Source organism: Phyllobates terribilis, unplaced genomic scaffold (assembly GCF_046119375.1).
Source record: "Phyllobates terribilis strain yellow unplaced genomic scaffold, ASM4611937v1 Scaffold_11__3_contigs__length_659146591, whole genome shotgun sequence".
In the NCBI taxonomy this organism is placed as follows: Eukaryota; Metazoa; Chordata; class Amphibia; order Anura; family Dendrobatidae; genus Phyllobates; species Phyllobates terribilis.
Genome location: NW_027362771.1, coordinates 629,603,112 through 629,626,074, shown reverse-complemented (window position 1 = coordinate 629,626,074; position 22,963 = coordinate 629,603,112). Strand labels below are relative to the sequence as shown.

General features: G+C 40.6%; 2 protein-coding genes across 2 annotated transcripts in view; one reads left to right on the top strand and one right to left on the bottom strand.

Annotated features, from left to right (window-relative positions):
* Positions 1–7,299, bottom strand: part of LOC141167483 (olfactory receptor 1500-like) — a 48,508-nt gene extending 41,209 nt beyond the window's left edge. The window contains exon 1 of the mRNA XM_073654884.1: positions 7,117–7,299. Coding sequence (XP_073510985.1) covers positions 7,117–7,299 — 183 coding nt within the window. The remainder of the gene's footprint in view (positions 1–7,116) is intronic.
* A 57-nt stretch (positions 7,300–7,356) lies between these two features.
* LOC141167482 (olfactory receptor 2A12-like) lies at positions 7,357–21,931 on the top strand. Its single transcript, XM_073654883.1, has 3 exons — positions 7,357–7,371; positions 18,779–19,659; positions 21,844–21,931. The coding sequence occupies exons 1-3, from the start codon at positions 7,357–7,359 to the stop codon at positions 21,929–21,931; spliced, it is 984 nt and encodes a 327-aa protein (XP_073510984.1).
* The last annotated feature ends 1,032 nt before the right edge of the window (positions 21,932–22,963 follow it).

Here is a 22,963-nt window from a genome sequence, read left to right as displayed (position 1 = left end):
AGCGTTTTTAAAGGAAAAAAAATCTTGCTGTTTACCATAAAAAAAATCTGGCAGTCCTACTTTCGGTTCGACAAAATGCGCTCCAGGACAGCTACTCACGTGTTGCTGGAGCTCGGCCACCTCCAAAGACAGTCCCTGCAGGCGTTGAGCCAACTCCTGAACCGACACCATGCTGCTATCTGGATTTATTTCCTTAAAGTGTTTTATTTTTTGGTTGGACTTACTGTTATGAACTGCTACAAGCACTAAGGAAAGATAGGAAAACTGTCCCTACAATAGGACTAAGCTGATTCCCTACCATGCAGCGGGGGACCTGTTCCTTGTGAACAGACCCGCCTAAGTCCTCAGCTAGTCTGAACGCAGACCTATAGATATAAGGGAGGGGTCCCGCAAGAACTAAGGACTGGGAAATAGTTGGACACCTCCTAGCAGAAATTGTAGCAGAGCAAAGACAAGCAAACAAAAAGTACTAGTGGTCAAAAGACCAAGCAAACTACAGAGTAAGGTACAAGGCACCTGGCTAGCTTAAGAGTAAATGTAACACTGAAGTCCAGCAAGGCCAGAAGGGCGGAGTTGGATTATATAGGCAGAAAGTCATGTGACCAACAAAATAGAAAAAAAACTAACAGGAGGGTTCTAACATTTTTGGCCTCCATTCAAATATTTTCAGTGTGTCAGCAAAGATTTTGGCACCGATTTGCTGTTCAAAAAAGTTACCTACAGGCCAGGTATTTATAACTGTGGTTTCTCCATCACACTGATTACATATAACTTCGTTCCAAATTCAGCCATTTGTAGTGAGCGTGGAAGATATTGTCCTCCTGTATTGCAGCGGCTTGCAGCATTACTGTAATGGTCCAGGGTGTGTTTTGGCTGACCATGTACCTCCCCCAGGTGACTGGTCACATGACTGTGACATCGCACAGGTCCTGTGCAACAGAATATCTGATCACATGACTGTGACATCAGCACAGGTTCTGTGTGTGCACTGGAAGATATATAAACCCTGGTAGGTTTGAGACAGGGTGTGTAAGGCGTGAGGCCTGTTCCTGTGTGTGGGACACCGTTAGCCTGGAGAGGCTTAGTGAGGCCTAGTGAGGCCTAGTGAAGCCTGGCGAAGCCTGAAAGGCAGAGGCTGGATTCTTAGGTGTAAGCGATACCAGTAGCCTTGGAGGGCCAGAGGCTTGGAAGGCAAGAGTCATGGAAGGCAGAGGCTGGATATTAGGTGAGACAACATAGCAGTCGCCTTTGAAGGAATGAGGGCTGGAGACCCCCATCTGGGAAGCCATAAAGCCACAGTGGTGGCAGAACAAATCGGACTGAAGCAGCTAAAACCCGGCAAAGGTAAAACACTGCATTATATGGACGTTGTTATAAGTGACTTTGCTGGAGGCTGTTACTGGAGCCAAGTGGGCCTGTCTGCCACTTGAAAGGCTCCTGGAAATTATATGTGTATGTCGGAGAGCCACTGAGTTGGACTCGGTGATAAGCAGTAGTGAAGTATAATAAACTGCTGGATTGTGAAATACTGGAAAACGTGGCTGGTGTGCTCTAATTGACCCGGTGCAGCAAGTGTCCCCAAGCATGATGACTAGCGCTGCCTTACACCTCCATTTAAAATGGGCAAGGAACGTGGCAAGGGACGGGGATAGTGCATGCAGAGGCCGAGGCCAAGTCCGTGGGCAAGGTGAAATTGTGCTACAACAAACACCCACATCTTCTCGCCCGAACTTCCTGTCCCAATTCCTAGGGGACAGCAGCACACCACTATTGAACCCAGAGCAGTGTCAAAAGGTTGTTGGTTGTATGGCGGAAAATGATTCTAGTCACTTAGCCACCACCACCACCCTGCCTTTCACACGGTCAAGTCTCAGTTGCTGTGAGTCTGGACTGCATATTCCTCACTCTGATCCTCCTTCCTCCCTCCATGCTGAGTGCCCGGAGACAAATGATCCCACTCTTGGAAACTCTGAAGATCTGTTCACTTTTCCATTTTTAGATTCGGGCCTCTCGCCCGATTAACTTGAAGCGGGGCTAGAGAAGATCGCATGCAGCGATGCCCAAATATTTGAGCAGCCACGGTCACACGAAGACGACTGTGTGAAAGTGTCACAAGAGGTGGACGATGATGAGACAAAATTGGGAGAAAGTCAGGAGGAGGACCAGGGTGCGGAAGTGGAAGACGAGGTGGTGGATGATATAGTAACTGATCCAACCTGGCAGGAGGACATGCAGAGTGAGTACAGCAGCACACAGGGAGAGGGAGGCAGAGCACCCCAACAGGCAGGAAGAAGCAGTGTGGAGGCTGCAGACAGAAGGCAGGCAACCGTTCCCCGTAACACCAAGAGGAAGGAAGTTGCCAGTACAAATGTTAGGTCTTCCCGAGTCTGGTTGCTTTTTAAAGACTCTGCCGATAACCCCAAAAAGGCCTTTGGCACCACCTGCCAGGCCAGCATTAGCAGAAGTGGCAAAACTATCAGCCTGACCATCACCAGCATAATCAGGCACATGGCAGCAAGGCACCCGACTTTGTCAGCTGAAACTCATGGTCCAGGAACCGTAAATATGCAGCCAAAGCCACACTACTAAATTCTCACATTTCACGACTGCTTGCACTCGAAATGTTGCCTTTTAGGCTATTGGAGACAGAAGCATTCCGCAACCTGATGGCGGCGGCCGTCCCTCGGTACTCGGTCCCCCCGTCGCTACTATTTCTCCCTGTGTGCTGTCCCTGCATTACACATGCACGTGTGCCAAAACATTAGTTATCGGGAAAGTCCACCTAACCAAGGACAGATGGACAAGTGCTTGTGAGCAGGGATTGTACATCTCGCTGACGGCACACTGTGTTAACATAGTGGAAGCTGGACCCAGTCAGACCTTGGGACTGAACACATCCTCCTGATGCCAAGGAATGCGGCCCTAGGTAAATCAGGGTAGCCCCCACGGTCTACAGCTCCAGCACCTTCTCCTCCTCAGCCTCTTCCTCCTCTTCAGCCTCCATCTCCAAAATAACCACATCAGTCACAAGCTGGAAGCACTGCAGCACCTCCTCGGCCAAGCAGCAACAGGCTGTGCTGAAGCTAATATGCTTAGGTGACAAACCACACAATGCTGAAGAGTTGTGGACAGCTCTGAAAGAGCAGGCAGATCTGTGGCTCACACCGCTCAACCTACAGCCAGGCATGGTCGTGTGTGACAATCGCTGGAACCTGGTGGCGGCTCTGAGGCGAGGCGAGTTTACACATGTACAATGCCTGGCCCATGTGCTTAACCTCGTGGTTCAGCGGTTTCTCAAATCATACCTGGAGCTGCCGAATCTGCTTGTTAAAGTACGCCGCCTGTGTGCCCATTTTAGAAAGTCACCTACAGCTTCCGCCGCCCTTGCCGTGTTTGAGCAGCGCTTGAAGCTTCCAGCACACAGACTGGTGTGTGATGTCCCCACGCGTTGGAACTCTACACTGCAGATGTTGGGACAGATTTGTGAGCAAAAGAGGGCAGTTATTGAGTACCAGCATCAACAGCACCGTCGGTATTCAATTCAGACTCCACACATAAGACATCACGAGTGGACATGGATGTCAGACATATGTACCATCCTCCAAAACTTTGGAGACTTCATCAAGAGAGTGAGCGGCGATGACACCTAATTAGCATCACCATCCCGCTTCTCTGTCTTGTGAAATGCTCTCTGCTGCAATCTAAGAGGATGCATTGCAGGCGGAGCATGATGAGATGGAGCAAGGAACCATACAGGGTGATTACACACAGCCCAGCCTCATCTCATCCCAATGTGGATTGGGTGACAATGAGGAAGTGGAGGAGGAGGAAGGACAGTAGCTAGTTTCATGCACTATAGACAATACTACCTGCACATCTGTCATACCATCTGTTCAGCGTGGTTAGCCAGAGGACAGAGAGGAGAAGGAGAGCATGGTCAGTAATCCTCTTGGTGAAGACACGGAAGTCTTGTCTGGTAGCAGTATGGCATGCATGGCTGAGTTTGTTACACTGCCTTTCCCATGACCCTCGTGTTCTCAAAATTTTGGGTGACAGTCATTACTGGTTGGTGACACTTCTAGACCCATGCTATAGGGAGAAATTTATATCTCTTATTCCTGAGGCAGACAGGTCTACAAAAATGGGGCTCTACCAGAAGGACCTTGTTGCGGAACTAATAAAAAAGTTCCCTTCTGAAAACGCTGTCGGCTTAGGTCACAGTTCATTTGACAACCAAGGAGTACAGGCGAGAGAGACACAACTTCAATCCAGCAGAGGCATGGGAACACTGTCTAATTTCTGGGAGAATTTTCTCAGCCCCACCCATCGCACAGGCCCTGATGCACGGGGTACTCTCACAAGCAGTGCAAAGTTTGTGAAGATGCTGAGGGAGTACCTTGCCAACCGTACCAACATCCTCCGTGACTCCTCTGTGCCTTATAATTATTGAGTATCCAAGCTGGATATGTGGAATGAACTGGCTCTCTATGGCTTGGAGGTCCTGGCCTGCAGTGCCGCCAGCGTTTTATCAGAGTGGGTTTTTAGTGCCGCTGGTGGAATTATAACTGATAAGCGCATCTGCCTGTCAACTGAAAATGCTGATAGGCTGACTGTTATAAAAATGAACAAGGGCTGGATTGGGCCAGACTTCTCAATACCACCAAATGATAGCAGCGTAACATAAACTCAAATTCAGTGTCTTTTTTTGGGAAATGTATTCCCTTGCCCCTCTTCACACCCACACATGGGTATACTCTTCCTGATTTTGGCTATTTGCTCTTTTCCTCCTCCTTCTCCTCATCCTCATCCTCCACCACCATATCACCAGGGTGAACGTGGTCCATGATGCAACACCCACATAATTTTTTAAAGGGTGTTTATGATGCCCATAACATTTTTTTTTATAAATTATGTTCATATATACCCCCCAAGGGTAAATGTTTGTCAGTCCATACACATAGTGCATGGGCATTACAAGTATATGAGGCCCACTACTTTCTAATGGGAACATTTTTTTATGAGGCCCTCCTCCACGTCTATTCCAAGGGGCATTGGAGTGCCTCCCAATTTTTGGCAGCCCTTGCATTCACTGCATAGGCTAACACAATGAGAGACCCACTTCCTAATAATGGGAACATTTTTTTCAGGAGTCCCTCTGACATCCACGTCTCATCCAAGGGACATTGGAGTGCCTCCAAATTGTTGGCAACCCTTGCACTCACTGCATAGGAAAATGCAATGGGAGACCTACTTCCTAATAATGGGAACATTGTTTTCAGGAGGCCCTCCTCTAAGTCTCTTCAAAAGGGTATTGGGATGCATCCAAATTTTCAAAGTGGTATTGGAGTGCGTCCAAATTTTGGGTAGCCATGCCACTCACTGCATACGCAATAACAGTATAGGAGACCCACTCTTTAGTAATGGGAACAATAAAACATAGCCGGCTGATGGCTCTCTAAGAATAGTCAAGGCCGACTGCTGGCCCTTTAAGAATAGTAAAGGCCGCCTGATGGCCCTATAAAAATAGGCTTTGTGACTTTCAGAGTCTCTCCTTCATAAATGAAACGCGATGTGTTTGATGATATCTCACACACCACATGGCCAGATAAGGTTGTAAAATGTTAAAATGACATTTCCTCGTTTATGCATTTGTCACGGTTCAAAGCAATGCAAAAGTGAAAAAACGCACCAAAAACGCTACGTGTGAACATAGCCCAAGGTGTGGAGGAGCATTTTTGTTTTTGGTTATTTATTTTGCTTTATATACAAGTCACTACCCTGGAAAGGATGTTCCTTATCATATTTCCCAGGAAAATCCATTTTGTTTCGTTTTGGTATGTTTTATTGTGAGTCCGTAAAAGAGGCGTAATACCTCTGACAACGTTGTTGACAGAAGTGACCTGGGAGTCTGAAATGATTCCAGGGGTCTTCCCCATGCTGTCCCCATGTCATTTGAGCACTGTTCCCATCAATTTAAGCAATTTTTAAGCCCTCTACAGACCGCCGGGGGGAGCCGCCTGAAAAATGCTCGAGTTTCCCATAGACTTACATTGGGCTCATTGCTCGGGTCGAGCACCCGTGTATTCCAATGTGCTCGACCCGAGCATCGAGCACCCGAGCATTTTAGTGTTCGCTCATCACTATTGGCCACCCCATCAACCGCATCTGCTGCTTCTTCCACCTCCGTCACCATGCCAAGTGTTCTCAATAGGGCTCTGGCTGCAGAACAACCGCTTGTTTACCCTCTACAATCCGGGTGTGTGAGAGCCCATAAGATGTTATGGAAGTGTACATTCCTGCTGTTTTTGTTTCAACAAGCACACCGCATATTTCTCAATCCACCATAACATCTCCGTCTGCACCTCACTCCAGTAGTTTGGCATGTTCAGCATAATCCACCCTCTCTCAGCACAGCAGCCAGCCCTTGGTCTCGCAGTTACCTCCTACACATGCCAAAGCTAAGAGATTGAACTCCACGATCAACAATCTGTTGGTCACGGGAATGAAACCTTTCTGCATGGTGGGTACAGATGGTTTCCAAAAGCTGATGGCCATCGCCGTGCCAGAGTACCAGTTGCGTAATTGCAATAACTTCTCTAAGAAAGCTGTGACTGCGCTACGCCAACATGTCATAAGTAACATCACCCGTACCTTGAAAAAATCTACGTCTGACAGGGTGCATTTCTCCACCGACACCTGAATTAGCAAGCATGGCCAGGGAGTTACACCTCACTGACTGGGCACTGAGTGACTCTGGTGGCTGTGGGGGCAGGCGGGGAATTGGCTGCTCAAAAAAGTCTTGGAATACCTAAGGCTTGAGGGACAAACCTCTGTATCTAACACTTCTTCCACTGTTTCTGTCTCCTCCTTCTGCCTCCTCCACCTCATCTAGGGCCCTCACCTGCTCCCTCAACCTCTCTCTAATAAAACACATGCTCCAACAGTGCAGAGAGAATCCCCCACCTGTGCATGGCGCAGTCAGGGCTCACTGCAATCAGACATTGTTTAAATTAATATGCCTTGGAGATTGCAGTCACACAGCTCCAGTTGTGGACAGCTATCCAGGCCGTGTTAGAGCAATGGCTGTCTCCACTGAACCTGGTGGCAGCCCTATACCATGGGAATCTCATACACCAGCCTTGCATGGCCCATGTCCTCAACTTGGTGGTACAGCAATTTATCCACCATTATCCCAGACTGGATGCACTGCTTCAGAAAGAACAGTCGTTGTGTGCTGACAGTTGCCATTCGCACCCGACTTGCATCGCTACAGAGGTCAATTAACCAGTTGATATGCATTTTGCCGACACGGTGGAAATCCACTCTGCACGTATTGCAGTAACTGTGGCTGCAACGATGAGCATTGGTGCAGTAAGTCATTTTGTGAAGCATGGACCAATGCTGTAAAGACGTGGTGCAAATCACGCTTGTTGGAGTATCGAAACAAATTGTAGACAATCATAAGAGTGGTTTTACCCAAGATAACAGTGAGGCACACAGTGTGCATCGCAGTTCTAGACTTTCATCCCCGGGAACATTGAGTCATCAATGCAAAAATATTAGCAGCAGCAGCAGTGTAATTGGCAGAAGCAATTTCTGTGACTTGTTTCACACATTTTTTAGACCAGTCCATGCACCAGAATAAAATACAGGTCTGACGCGTAGTGAATGACTGGAGAGTATGGTGCAGTAGTATCTTAAGCTCAATATCAATGCCATCAGGGGGATCCTGGGCCCTTTTGCATTTTGCTCTTCAAAAATGGAAGAGTGGCCTGAGCTCGCCTTTCATGCCTTGGAGGTTTTGTCATGCATGTCAGCCAGCGTTCTCTCTGAACGTGTATTCAGTGCTTCTTTGGTGTCCTGATGGATAAGTGCATCCGGCTGTCCCCTGAAAGTGTAGACCACCCAACTCTCATCAAGATGAACAAATCATGGAACTCCAATGACTTTTGCACCCCAATCGCAGACTGTTCAGACTAGGCGATGGTGTAGTTTTTAGTGTGCTGCTGTAATCTCGCGTTATTGCAATCTATGACATCTTTGTCGTGGCTTCTGTCCCTGCTGTTACTACTGCTGCTGAGGCTACTAACAATTTTTGGAAATAGGTAAACTCTAAGTTAGGTCTCCATATGTTTGGTTGCTTGTAGTGGAAGAGGTGTCAGAGCCCCATTATACTATTTCTACTCTGGGGAAATTTATGCCACTTTAGTGGTGTGTGGCAAAAACTTTTTGGAATGTGGAGACTCGAAGTTGGGTCTTCATCTAATGAGTTGCCTGCAATGGAAGCGGTGTCAGAGCCCCATTATACTATTTCTAGTCTGGGGAAATTGATGCCACTCTAGTGGTTTGTGGAAATCATTTTTTTAAATGTTTGGACTCCAAGTTGGGTCTCTTTCATGTGTATTGCCTGTAGCAGTAAGGCTCCCAGACCAGCAGGCCTACATTTTTTTCAATCAACTACCTGTGTTACTATCCTCATATTTTTCTACTAATAGTAGTCTACAAAACTGATGCTTGTGCCACCTTAGTGTTGCTGAGCAGAAAAGCAGTTTGAGCTGTTTCATGAGTTATCATTGCTCCCAGCACAGCAAGCCTACACCGGTCCCTCACTCATCTCGTTTAAATTTGAACTTAAATTCAAAGCTGTAAATGCTGGCCCAGACCATGATACCTCATGCATGGCCCATGGCTGACTGCTGTTGTGTCATTATGAAATTCCACCTGTAGATCAATTGATCCATCAACTACCTGTGTTACTATCCTTAAATTTTTCTACCAATAGTAGTCTACGAAACTGATGTTTGTGGAACCTGAGTGTGGCTGAGCAGAAAAGTAGTTTGAGCTGTTACATGAGGTATTAGGGCTCACAGCACAGCAGACCTACACCGATCCCTCACCCACCTCATCTTAAAGTGGTGGTCCAGTCAAAAGTGATAAGTTGGCAGTCACTCTGTGTTACTGCAGACTTATGAATCCCCCGTGTGCACGTATTATGCACTGATTTGATTCGCCGGTTTCAGGACTGGAGGGTATGTATGAGTTATACATACCGCTGGCCAGTGGGTGTGGTCTCATACTCGATACACTTGTATTGAGTGAGACCTTCTAGTCGGACGCGCCCATTAACCGTCTGCTTCACTAGACGAGCCGTTCCCTCACTCAATACAAGTGTATTAAGTGAGGTGGCACCGACTGTCCAGGGGTATGTATTACTTATACATACCCTCCGTTACCGTGTCTGAAACAGGCAAATCCCCACAGTGCACAGTGCATGCACTGGGGGGATTCATAAGGCTGCAGTCACACAGAGTGACTGCAGACTTATCACTTTTGACCGGGCAACCCCTTTAATTTGAACTTAAATTCAAAGCTGTAGATGCTGGCCTAGACCCTGATACCTCATGCAATTATCCACAACCACACTGAAGTGTCCAGATCAACCACTGGAAAACAATTTTTCATGAAATAGCATTTTTTTAGCTTTACATAAAGATGGCCACAGTGAACATGAAGATAATGTGAACGTAAATCTCTTGAGAAGATTAGAATGTCATCCAGGTAGACTAAGACATACTGGTACAAGACATCAAAGAAGATCTCATTAACAAAGTTTAAGTGTCTTTTAGATATTTTTCATCGGAGGAGTGAACTTCTACTCACTTTGAGTAGAAAACAGAATTTTGAACTTTTTAAAAGTTAACTCATTGGGTGCCAAATAACGTTTATGCATTAATTACAATATATGTAGCAGTAAAAATAAAACTCTTTGATGGCATAGAAACAAGATACAACTTAAAATATTTATTGTCAGATTTGAATTCAGGAGGTCATTTCATAACTGAACTTGACAACTTTTGAAATTTTGTTGAACAGTGTGACTTACAGGTTAATTTTTCAATCCTCCATTGGCTAGAACACCAGAGACAACTAATGTAAAATCAGAGATATCTCAGGGGTCTTATTCTACCTGGCACCTTACCTTTATTTTATACATAAATATTCACAGGTATTGCCTCACATTTATGTGTCTGGTTGCCAATACTTTGCCGACTAACATTATTATCCGTCTCATAGGAGCAGCAGGAAGATAATATTGTGAAAATGAATGCCAGGAACAAAGAAATGTATAATGTGAGTAGCAATTAAATATTTTAACCAAGAGTCTAATATAAAGCCATTGCACAAAAAAAATACATGTTTACCTACATTTATAATTTTATACATTTATATTTTATGTATCATAAGTAGTGATGAGCGAGTATATTCGGTTAACCCTTTTGGGCGAGTATACTCGGGCGAGCACCTAGTATCTTCAGCGAACTCAGTGATATGTTTGAATCGCTCCCGTGTGCGTGATTTGCGACTGTTTGACAGCTTTATTACATGGGAGGAATGCTTGTTTATCAAGCCTTTGCTTTTGTGCTTAACCATTTTTGTGCCTTTTATGCTACTGCATGAATAAAGCAATTCTTTTAAGAGGATGAACGTTCTGGCTGTCGTTTAGACTGTTGATAACACTGGAGTATTTTGTTGTGCACTCGGACAGGGGAGCTGATCGCGCCTTTTTTGCAAAAGCTATAACACAGTACAAAGTGGACAGTGCTCAGAAGAGGCACAGATGCATTTAAGTTGCATGCTTTTTTTCCAACCTTTTCACTTGAATAGACAAAAATTATCGACAAACTGGATCAAAAATGATCATGGCCAATTTTTTTTTTTTAAGCACCACTCCAGAGTTTTTTTTTATTTTAGTACTAAAGTAATGTTTTAAACCTACAGTCCCAACACTACACTTATACTCCCTGTCTGCTGTTTTCACCGTTTTTAAGTGTTGCTTTGGTCCCGCGGTGCCATCTTGTAACTACAGGTCCTGACTGGCTGGAAGTCAGAAGCTTCATCACAGGCTCTCAATGCAAGTCTATGAGAGCCAGAATGAGCAAGAAAAATGATCTCATTGACTTCTTTTGAGCTGCGACCTCTGGCTCGCTCCAAGAAACATTGGAGCAGCTGGGGGGTCACAAACTGCAGGAGAACGATGGGATAATAGATAAAAACAAAACACAGATCATGAGACTGTAAATAGGTCCTAAATGTGATTAGTCTCTGGATTGTGTTCATTCATTTTTGAAAACCAGATTCAGATGAGCAGAATAGATGCGGAAATGCATTAAATCTGCAGCATATTTGGTAGCAACCCTAAGGGATGTTTAGAAGGCCTAACAAACAATTCTGAGCCTGTTTTTAATTTGTCAATATTTATACATATATATATATTTTTTTTATGTAGATAATGTAGTAATTCTAGAAGACTTATCAGATATGCAGAGAAATGTAAAATATGTTAAAGCTATAATTACTTTATTTAAGGTTATTATTATTTTGACCTGTATGCTTTATACCTAAGTTATTTTCCCTTCTTCGTTCCTTCTGTCTCCTTCCCTTTGCTTTCTTACTCATCCATCTATTTATTTCTATTCTTTATTAATCTCTTGTTAAAGGCTGTTTAATGTTATTTCATGTCGTAAATGTAACGATTACAATGTACCCTTTTGATTGACTCACCTTCTTTCTGTATCCCCTAGCTGTAACTATTTGTATAGAACAAATAACAATTTTATTTGATTATAGGCAATAGGGTATCTCTGCGATTGTTCCATGCATATAGCAAAAGCTAATAGAAATCTATTCACACACTGCAGAAATAACCTCATTAAGATAAATGGAGTTAATTTTGAAACACATAAGCTTCAGCAACAAACCTGTCTCATGTGAACAGGCCCCTACGAGTTTGTGCTGCATATTCTTGCACTTATGCTTATATTTCTCCGGTCTTAAAGTGTAACCGTCGTTTTAATTTTTATTTCATAAATCAACAGCACACATGAAAATAAACAACTTTGTAATATATTTTATTAGAAAAATCTGCTTCTTTCTTTTCCTGGACTGATCTTCATTCTCAATTCAGGTGTAAAATCTGTATTTAGTGACAACAGATTTTCCCATCACTGAAATAGGAGACGACAATTGGCTCTATAGAGGGGAGAAATGAGGACCAAAATTCGGGCAGACATTCTGCTGCAAGTTCACCGACTGCCACCTCCTATCTCAGTAATGGGAAAGTCTATATTCACTAAAGACACATTTTACCAGTGAATTGAGAATTTTAAGAATGAATGATCAGTCCAGGCAGAGAATGAAGCCGATTTCTCTAAAGAGATATATAACAAAGTTTCTTATTCTCATGTGTACTATTGATTAATGAAATAAAAATTAAAATGAAGGTTACAATTTAACCCCTTCATAACATCCGCTGTACATGTATGGTACTGTGCGAGGAGCGTTTCCGCACACCGCCGTATGCGTATGGTGTGAGGATCGCTTGGGCTCATTCCGAGCGACGGCGCTATATGAGAGCTGACACCCTGCAGAAAAGCCCACGATGGGTGATAGTGCCAATAACAGTGCGTTTAACCCCTCTGATGCCACTGTCAATTGCTACAGCGATATCAATTTGTTTGCAGGGGGGGAGAGATCCCTCGCCGGTCCGATAGGCAGAATATGATTGCGATCTTGTTGTGTCAATGGTAACCATGGTGACCCCAGTCTGAAAGATGGCCGCAGGGTCACCCAGGTACTGACACGCCTTCTCCCAAAAGCATTGCAAAGTATTAAATCAGCTATCAGAGCATAGAAACTTGATGTCCCATTCTGGGATATAGTAAAAAAGTTAAAAAAAAAGAGTTTTAAAAATTGTAAAAATAAAAAAAAACACAATATAAAGAACAAAAGAAAAAGAAAAATTTGAATCCAATAAATACATTTATTTATGTAAAAGCAAAAATAAACAAATAAAGTACACACATTTGTTATTGCCGTATCCATAATGACCCCACCTAAGTGTCGCACTAGTTCAGTGGACAATGTAAAAGCAAAAGAGGCAAAAAATGTTTTTTTTTTCTGCTAATCAAGAAGTGGAATAAAACGCGATCAAAAAGTTGAACATAAATAAAAATGGTATCTCTGAAAACATCATCTTGTCCGGCAAAAAATAAGCTGCTATACAACTCCACCAGCAGCAAAATAAAAAAGTTATAGCTCTCAGAATAAAGCGATGCAAAAACAACTCTTTTTTTGTAAAATTGTTTTTATTGTGGAAAAGTGCCAAAACTTAAAAAAAATTATGTAAGTGTGGTATCTCTGTAATAATACTGACTCAAAAATAAAGCTGCCTTATCAATTTTACCACACAGTGAACAACATGAAAAAGCCCCAAAAATCTTTTCTTGAATTGCTGGTTTTAAAAAATGACTGCTCATTCCGCAAAAAACAAGCCCTCACATGACTCTGTTGGCAGAAATATAGAAAAATTATCGCTGTTAAAAATGGTGATGCAAAAACTTTGTTTTGCAAAAAAAAAGTGTTTTCTAGTGTGTGACAGCAGCCAGACATAAAAAAACTATATAAATCTGGTATCGCTGTAATCACACCGAACCAAAGAATAAAGTAATCTCATCGCTTATACCGCATGAGGAACAGCATAAAAAATAAATAAAACCAATTCTTCTCCTGCTGTTAATATGTTTATTTTGCCTCCTAAATATTGCAGTAATTCTCGGCTCACACTTATCCTGCACTTTGCGCTGAGCGCTTAAACCAGGATACAGTGTAAATCTTTGAAATATGTGATTCAGATGGAACCCGCGGTGGAAGATTACCTATAATGAGGCTGATGGAGGCACTGTGGACGTCATCTGGCTAATGATCCGGAGGAGTCCGTCTTTTTAGGCATGCATAAAAGTGTGGTTGGCCACAGTTGTGTGCACCTCTGAAAAGACAGACAACACTGAAAAGAGGCCAGACAGAGTCCATAGTAACTCTGCTGCCTCACTATGGTCAATGAATCCCTAGGGGGTTTCATCTGAATCATGTCATTCGGAGATTCAGATGGAAACCCCAATTTAGGTGCTCAGTGTAGAGCACAGGATAAATGTGATTCAAAGTGATCTGTAAAATGTTTCCAATAAAAGTTGCAAATCAATTCAGCACAAAACTGGATTGAGTTGAAGCACAACAGTAGCACAAAGGCTCTGGAAAAGCGCTATTGTTCCTTGTCCCCTAAAAGAAAACCAGTGAATTCTGTGCTCCCAAATCCAAATTCCTCCCTCCCTTCTGAGCCCCACAGTTTGTCTAAACCACATTTAGCATTCACATGTTTGGCATCTCTGTAGTGATCAGAGCCTGCTTAGCTTACGGGGTCCATGTCTGCCGAAGCATGAGCTAGGCACAATGCATGGGCACTACAATGTATGGGCACTACAATGTATGGGCTCTACAGTTGCAGAACTGCAATTTTAACTCAGTGACATTCACGGCTGCATATTTCTGCCAATCATCCATGGAGTCAAAATTGTCACGACATCTGTAGAGGTGTAATTTACAAAAATTGGGTCACTTAATGTGAGATTCTTCTCTTCTTGCACTTAGGGGCTCTGTATATGAAATCATCAAACTATTATAGCAAATTCTGCTCTCCGAAAGTCAAATAGCGCTCTTTCCCTCCCGATTCTTGCCATGTAGCTAAGCAGTAGTGCACAGCCACAAATAGGATATTGCCACATTTAGCAGAAATCTTGTGACTAATTATTGTGCCATTTTTAGTCATTTCCCCTTGTGAAAATGTATAATATATGGATAAAACACAGGTTGTAGGGGTTTCTCCTGCTTTGGCATGTTAGGGGCTCTTCAAATGTGATAGGTCGTCCACTATATATTGCAGCCAAAATGGCACTCCAGAAATCAGTTGGTTCTCTTCCCCTTCGGAACCCTGCCATGCGCCCAAACAGTAGTTTTCAACCACATACACTACCGTTCAAAAGTTTGGGGTCACCCAGACAATTTTGTGTTTTCCATGAAAACTCATACTTTTATTTATCAAATGAGTTGCAAATTGATTAGAAAATATAGTCCAGACATTGACAAGGTTAGAAATAATGATTTTTATTTGAAAGAATAATTTTCTCCTTCAAACTTTGCTTTCGTCAAAGAATGCTCCCTTTGCAGCAATTACAGCATTGCACACCTTTGGCATTCTAGCTGTTAATTTGCTGAGGTAATCTTGAGAAATTTCACGCCATGCTTCCTGAAGCTCCTCCTACAAGTTGGAATGGTTTGCGTAGCATACAGTCAAGCTGCTCCCACAACAGCTCAATGGGGTAGTTTCTTGGCAATTTCTCGCATGGAATAGCCTTCATTTCTAAGAACAAGAATAGACTGTCGAGTTTCACATGAAAGTTCTCTTTTTCTGGCCATTTTGAGAGTTTCATAGAACAAACAAATGTAATGCTCCAGAATCTTAACTAGCTCAAAGGAAGGTCAATTTTATAGCTTCTCAAATCAGCCAAACCATTTTCAGCTGAGCTAACATACTTGTGCAAGGGTTTTATAAGGTTTTCTAAACATCCATTAGCTTCTTACACAGTTAGCAAACACAATGTACCATTAAAACACTGGAGTGGAGGTTGTTGGAAATGGGCCTCTAAACACCTATGTAGATATTGCAATAAAAACAAGACGTTTGCAGCTAAAATAGTCATTTACCACATTAACAATGTATAGAGTGTATTTCTGATTCATTTACTGTTAGCTTCATCGAAAAAAATTGTTCTGTTCTTTAAAAAATAATGACAATTCTAAATGACCCCAAACTTTTGAACGGTAGTGTATGGTGTATCGGTGAACTTAGGAAAAATTGCATAACAAATTATACAATCCATTTTTTCCTGTTCCTCTTGTGAAAATGAAATATTTGAGGCTAAAGCAACATTTTTGTGGGGAAAAATGTATTATTTTTCATTTTCACAGCTCCACGATATAAAATTATGTGAAGCACCTGTGGGCTCAAGGTGCTCACAATACATCTAAGTAAATTTCTTTATGGGTGTAGTTTACAAACTGGGTCACTTGTGGTGGGTTTCCACTGTTTAAGTACATCAGGGGCTCTACACATACTGTACGACATGGCGTTTTCTCTCGATTCCAGACAATTTTGCGCTCCAAAAGTCAAATGCAACTCCTTCCCTTCTAAGCCCTGTCATTCGTCCAAATAGCAGTTTTCCTACACATATGGGGCATTAGCGTATTCAGGAGAAATTGTAAAACAATTGTATGGTTAATTTTTTCCTGTTACCCTTGTAAAAATGCAAAATTTGTGGCTAAATTAACATTTTTGTGGGAAAAATTTAAATGTTAATTTTTTCCTTCTACATTGCTTTATTTCCTGTGAAGCACCTAAACGATTAATACATTTATTGATTATGGGTTTGAGAACTTTGAAGGGCGAAGTTTTTATTATGGTGTCACTTTTGGGTATTTTCTTTCACATACACCCCTCAAAGTCACTTCAAACTTGATTTGGTCCCTAAAAAAATGTTTATTTAATTTTTTTTGGAAAAATTAGAAATTGCTAATAATTATGCCTCTAACTTCCTTACAAAAAAATGTTTAAAAAATGATTCTGATGTAAAGTAGACATATGGGAAATGTTATTTATAAATTATTTTGTGCAGCAAGACTAAATGGTTCAAAATTCCGATATTTTTACAAATCAGTGCAAAAGTTTCAACCTATGTTTACCACTATCATAAATTACAATGTGTCATGAAATAATATTCTTAGAATCACTGATTCAATGAAGCGTTTAAGAGTTATGACCACATAAAGTGACACTGGTCAAGAAGGTGAAAACAGGCATCGGGGTGAAGGGTTTAAGTTTCTGTGGTCTTTTCGTAGGTTCGATTTTTAACATAGCAAGCATAATATACTGTATTTTGTGGATTATAAGATGCACTGTACTATAAGACTCACCATAAATTTTGAGGTGGAAAATAGGAGAAAACATTTTTTTAAATAAAATAGTAGTAGTTGCTGACATCTAGTGGGCGCCCAGACACCACTGCATCGCCTGATACAGCGACCTTGTCTCCTGTGACCCAGCTCCACAACAGCCGACCCCTTCCCCAGGTAAGCTTACTTTGGATTTTAAGATGCACCCCCATTTTTCTCCAAAATTTGGAGGGAGAAAAGTGTGTCTTATAATCTGAAAAATGCTATATTTATGAATTGCATCATATGTATATTATTCTTTTCCAATTTTTTTAATTAACATTTAACAAATAAATGAAATATGTAGGAAGGAAGTGGGGAAAGGATCAATGGGGTGAAAAGGGGAATGAACAATACAATAAACCTGGGATAGAGAACTTGAAGGTTACAATAATAGTGTTAAAATAAAAATAAAATAATTATAAATCATACATTTAAATATCAAATTCACCTGAATGTAAATTATCAAGTAGTAGGATCTAAGGATATAGTTTCATCCAACTAGACCATTTTTTAACATATATGTTAAAACATTCATTAGTTATGGCAAACTTTTATTCGAAGGTCCTATGTAATTTTATTCTTTCTAAAATATCATGGAAAAAGGGAGGTTCAGACTTTTTCCAATGGAAGGCGATCGCATTTTTGACAGCCAAAAATATATGAATAATGATTGGTCTATCAGATGTATCAAAACATTCCAATCCAATGGACAACAGAGCCATTTATGGAGTAAGATTAATTGTCTTATTGAAAATTTTCCCAATAAGTTCAGAGGTTTGAGACCATAGTGATTTAATTTTCGGCCATCTCCAAAAAATATGTAATAAATCTCCATTTAGTCCACTATTTCGCCAGCAATTTGGATGAAATACTGAATTGATGTGTGATAACCTAGATGGGGCACAGTACCATCTTGAGAGGAGTTTAAAATAAGACTCATGGAGAGGCATGGATATATTTGAAGAGTATGTATGAGTAATTACATTCTCCCATTCTTCTGGTTGGAAAGGGAAATTCAATGTTCTTTCCAATTTAGACATATAGGAATTTTTAATCATTTTTGTGTCATTGTTATACCATTTGTAAATATAATTAGTGATCCAAAAAATCTTATGATTGTGATTAATTAAAAGATTAGAGGAAGCTTCAGAACAAAATGGTTTGTTGACAATTAAGTTATTGATAAGGTCCTTTAATAGTAAACATGATAAAAAATCATTTGTATTGAGGTTGAATTTCTCTTTAAGAACTTTAAAAGGGAAACAATTTTCCCCATCATGGATGTCTTTTAGTTTTTTAATTCCTACCTCCAGCCATCGTTGGGATATTGAGGAACTAAATAGTGAGGGAATAAAAGTAAGCAAAAAGTTTCTTAAGTAGTTGGTTCTGTCTGAACCTCTATAGAATTTAAATGGTTTTCTCCAGGCTTGGATGAGAGCGCTGAAGATGGGACGCGAATAGTTCAAATGTTTGTTAGTAAGAATGTGGCTAAAAAGTAAATTGCGGGGATAAGAGTTATTATTTAGGAACGTTTCAAGGTCGAGCCAAGCCGGAGTTTCTAGGGGAGAGAACCAATATGAGCTTTGTTTAATGAGATTTGTATAATAATAAGCCGAAATATTTGGAAATCCAAGACCATATCTATATTATTCTAAACTTTCATATCATGGTCAATTTATACATAGCATTCATGTGCTAATGCCTATATTCCCATCATATACTATCAGTTGAAATGATGTCAGTACAGTGGAATTGATAGTATAGAACACAATATATAGTGTGTTATTATGTTTTCTATAAGTCATATATTGAGGGTCCTCTAAGTTTTGTGTCTTATGATAAAAGTTATTATTTTTTAATACATGATTTAACCATTTCTTTGCTCAACATTCAGGAGGACAACAAGACGGATGTCATAGAATTCTATCTCTTAGGATTTCAAGTTGGCCAAGGATTAAAAATTTCACTCTTCTCCTTGTTCCTTTTCGTTTATTGCCTTATATTTTGTGGAAATCTCCTAATCATCACCTTGGTGTCAACCAGCAAGAACCTTCACACCCCAATGTACTTCTTTATTTCACAACTCTCCATTAGTGACCTCTTATTGCCTACAGATATTGTCCCCAACATGCTCCACATACTACTGAATAATGGAGAGGCTTTTACTTTTATTGGCTGCATCACTCAGTTGTATGTATTTTGCGCTTCAGAAGTTTTTGAATGTTTTCTCCTCGCTGTGATGTCTTACGACAGATATGTGGCCATTTGTAATCCCCTCCATTATACAACTATTATGACAAGCAGACATTGTGTGATATTGACCACCATGTGTTGGTTGTTTGCATTTTCTTTAGTTTTGATTTACATTGCAACAACAGCGAAACTCATTTTTTGTGGGTCAAATATCATTGACCATTTTTTCTGTGATCTTGTTCCTTTACTGGAACTTGCCTGTTCTGACACCTTCTTTGTTAATTTAGAGGTTTATTTACTAAGTATTCCAATCATTATAATTCCAGTCACAATCATTGTAATATCTTACATTTATATTGTTGTATCAGTCTTAAGAATCCCATCCAGTTCCGGCAGACAGAAAGCCTTCTCCACTTGTAGCTCCCACCTCACTGTGGTCTCCATATTCTACTGGACTATATTTTGTGTATATGTTGTCCCATCTCAGGGCCGAACAGTCACCATGAGTAAAATACTATCACTGCTATATACTGTGTTTACTCCTTTGGTCAACCCATTGATTTATAGTTTGAGAAATGAAGACATTAAGAAACCCATACAGATAATACTTTATAAGCATGCAATTTGGGAAATGATTCACAATATTCTGTAGTGATAATCCACAAAAGGGAGAAAAGGTCAAATCTAATGGCACTGCAAGTCATTAATCTTTAAAGTGTATGATAAAGATTTTTTTTCCCTTTTATGAACTTAATGCCAAGGTTGTCTTCAAATCTGAAGATCAACCAAACTGGTGTGACACCATTTTCTAAGCAGAACTGTATCGGTAATCATTACATCAGGTGGGCAACAATCCACATGACCGATCAGTCACATATGTAATATTTTCAAAATTGATTACACAATGAGTCTCTGGTGGTCTGTTCTTAGCTTATGTCATGGACAATTATCTACCCATCACTGAAATACCTGATGACTGAGCCTTCAGAAAATCAGAAGTTATTCCAAAGAACCAAAACTATAACATAATGATGAACTCCAAACGTTCTATAGAAGACTATGTAATTTGAAGATGACTTTATAGTCAATGGCATACTACTAGACCATTCGCTTACTACTATATATACTGTAAATATAAATATACATCAATGTCTTAACGCTATATATTTCATATTGTTTCACAACAACCCACTGTATTTATAAATTTACAAAGTTATTGAGGCTACAACATCAGATTTCTATAAGGTTCAATTATAAATTGTTGGAAAACCTCAAGGCCATGTGTGATCATTTGAACAGCTGCCCATTTTGTTTATGTTTTAAATGTGCTTATCTGCCATTGTATTAAGGCAATTCATAGTTTTAGTGTTCATAAGGTGGCGTACATCATTAATGTCAATAATGTGCATCACCCACCACTGCTCAGGTGAATGTTTGAGGTCTCAGCATCTGTAGAACGAAAGACTGGTGGAGATGACATAAAGACAGGTAAGGACCTAGAGATGGTGATTTCAATGTATTTTATTATTTTTTAATTCATTTCCTCACTTCTTTTTCTGCTTTAGAGTCTAGAGAAACTTCTGTGAATAATAAACTTCTTTTTAGGGCACTTTTGTTTAGAACTGATTTTACTCTGGCAAATACAAATCTACCAACCAAATCGAGCAAATCTGCCTAAATACAAATTTCAGGATATTTGCTCATCTGTAATCAAAAATTATTTTGAAAATGCAAGTAAATAAAACAAGTTTTATCAACTTTATGAATTATTTATAGTGAGTGGCAAATAGTGAAGAGTGTATAGTGGCACATTAGATTCCAGTACATTTACATGGCATAGCGATTCAACAAAAACAATAACCAATGTAAATCTGCAAACTCGACATCCATAATCAATCACTAGAGATCTGAAATATGTATTCAAGTAGAAATGGATTGTACTCAAATTTTACAATAATACATATTTTCTTTAGATAGCTCATGCAAATACAGCAAAGTTGTGGCCAACTATGGTTACCACCTTGCTGAACAGAAGAGAGCCGTGAAAATGTTAAAAAGAAAAAAAAAGCCTTACCACTCACCTTTGCTCCTCTCTGCCCACAGTCAAGTCCCCTACACTATTACTAAGTATCTATTATTATCTTTCACCGTGACTGTTATTAATTATCTCCAATTCTTGTTTAAGGGGTTCTCTGTTAATTGTTACAATTTGGACATTTGAGTAGAGGTGTTAGCCTTATTATGGACACACCCAGTTTATTATTTTAGCCCCTTTGGCTTTTGAAATGTTGTAATTGTGTGCTGTAATTGAAATTGTAATTGAAAATTCTTGGAGAACAGGAGAAGTCCCAGAAGACTGGAGAAGAGCAAATGTTGTTCCTATCTTCAAAAAGGGGAAGAAGGTGGACCCAGGGAACTATAGGCCGGTGAGTCTGACTTCTATACCAGGAAAGATCTTTGAACAAATTATTAAACAACATGTATGTAAGTACCTGGATAAGAATGAAGTGATTAACCAGAGTCAGCATGGGTTTGTAACTAACAAGTCATGTCAGACTAACTTAATTTCCTTCTATGACAGAATCACTGACTGGGTGGATCTGGGAAATGCTGTAGATATAGTATATCTTGACTTCAGCAAAGCATTTGACAAAGTATCTCACACCATCCTTATTGAAAAAATGACCAAGTATGCAATGGACCAGGCTACTGTTAGGTGGATTCATAACTGGCTTAGTGATCGGACTCAAAGGGTGGTTGTAAATGGCTTCACATCCAGCTGGATGAATGTCTCAAGTGGGGTACCACAGGGCTCTGTCCTGGGACCTGTATTGTTCAACATCTTTATCAATGATTTAGATGAAGGAATTGAGGGTAAACTGATTAAATTTGCTGATGACACAAAGCTAGGAGGGATAGCTAATACTAGAGAAGAGAGAGAGAGGATTCAAAAAGACCTAAATAAACTGGAGCAGTGGGCAGCAACCAACAGAATGGTTTTTAACAGGGAAAAATGCAAAGTACTACATCTGGGCAATAAAAATGAAAAAAGCATATACAGAATGGGAGGAATAGAGCTAAGCAACAGTACATGTGAAAAAGACTTAGGTATACTAATAGATCATAGACTGAACATGAGTCAACAATGTGATGCAGCAGCAAAAAAGGCAAATACAATTCTGAGATGTATTAACAGAAGCATACAGTCTAGATCACGTGAAGTCATTATTGGCCTTTTCTCCTCTTTGGTCAGACCTCATCTGGAATACTGTGTACAGTTTTGGGCACCACATTTTAAAAAAGACATAGACAAACTGGAGCAAGTTCAGAGAAGAGCGACCAGAATGGTGACTGGTCTGCAAACCATGTCCTATGAGGAACGGTTGCAGGATTTGGGAATGTTTAGCTTGCAAAAAAGAAGACTGAGAGGAGACTTAATAGCTGTCTACAAATATGTCAAGGGCTGTCACATTGTAGAAGGATCATCTTTATTCTCATTTGCACAAGGAAAGACTAGAAGCAATGGGATGAAACTAAATGGGAGGAGACACAGATTAGATATTAGAAAAAACTTTTTGACAGTTAGGGTGATCAATGAGTGGAACAGGCTGCCACGAGAGGTGGTGAGTTCCCCTTCAATGGACGTCTTCAAACAGAGGCTGGACAGACATCTGTCTGAGATGATTTAGTGAATCCTGCTTTGAGCAGGGGGTTGGACCAGATGACCCAGGAGGTCCCTTCCAACTCTACCATTCTATGATTCTATGATTCTATGATTCTATAATTTGTCCTCATACCAAAATAAAGTATAGATATTCTCTACTTGGTGATCCCAGCATCTATGCATACTTTTTTCTTCTTTTTTACATGTTCGGTCTTAAAGTGC

Excerpts from the sequence above, each read along its gene's own strand:
- LOC141167482 (XM_073654883.1), top strand. Across the intron at positions 19,660-21,843 it reads TATAGTTTGAGAAATGAAGA|GCTTCACATCCAGCTGGATG; the intron begins CATTAAGAAACC and ends TGGTTGTAAATG.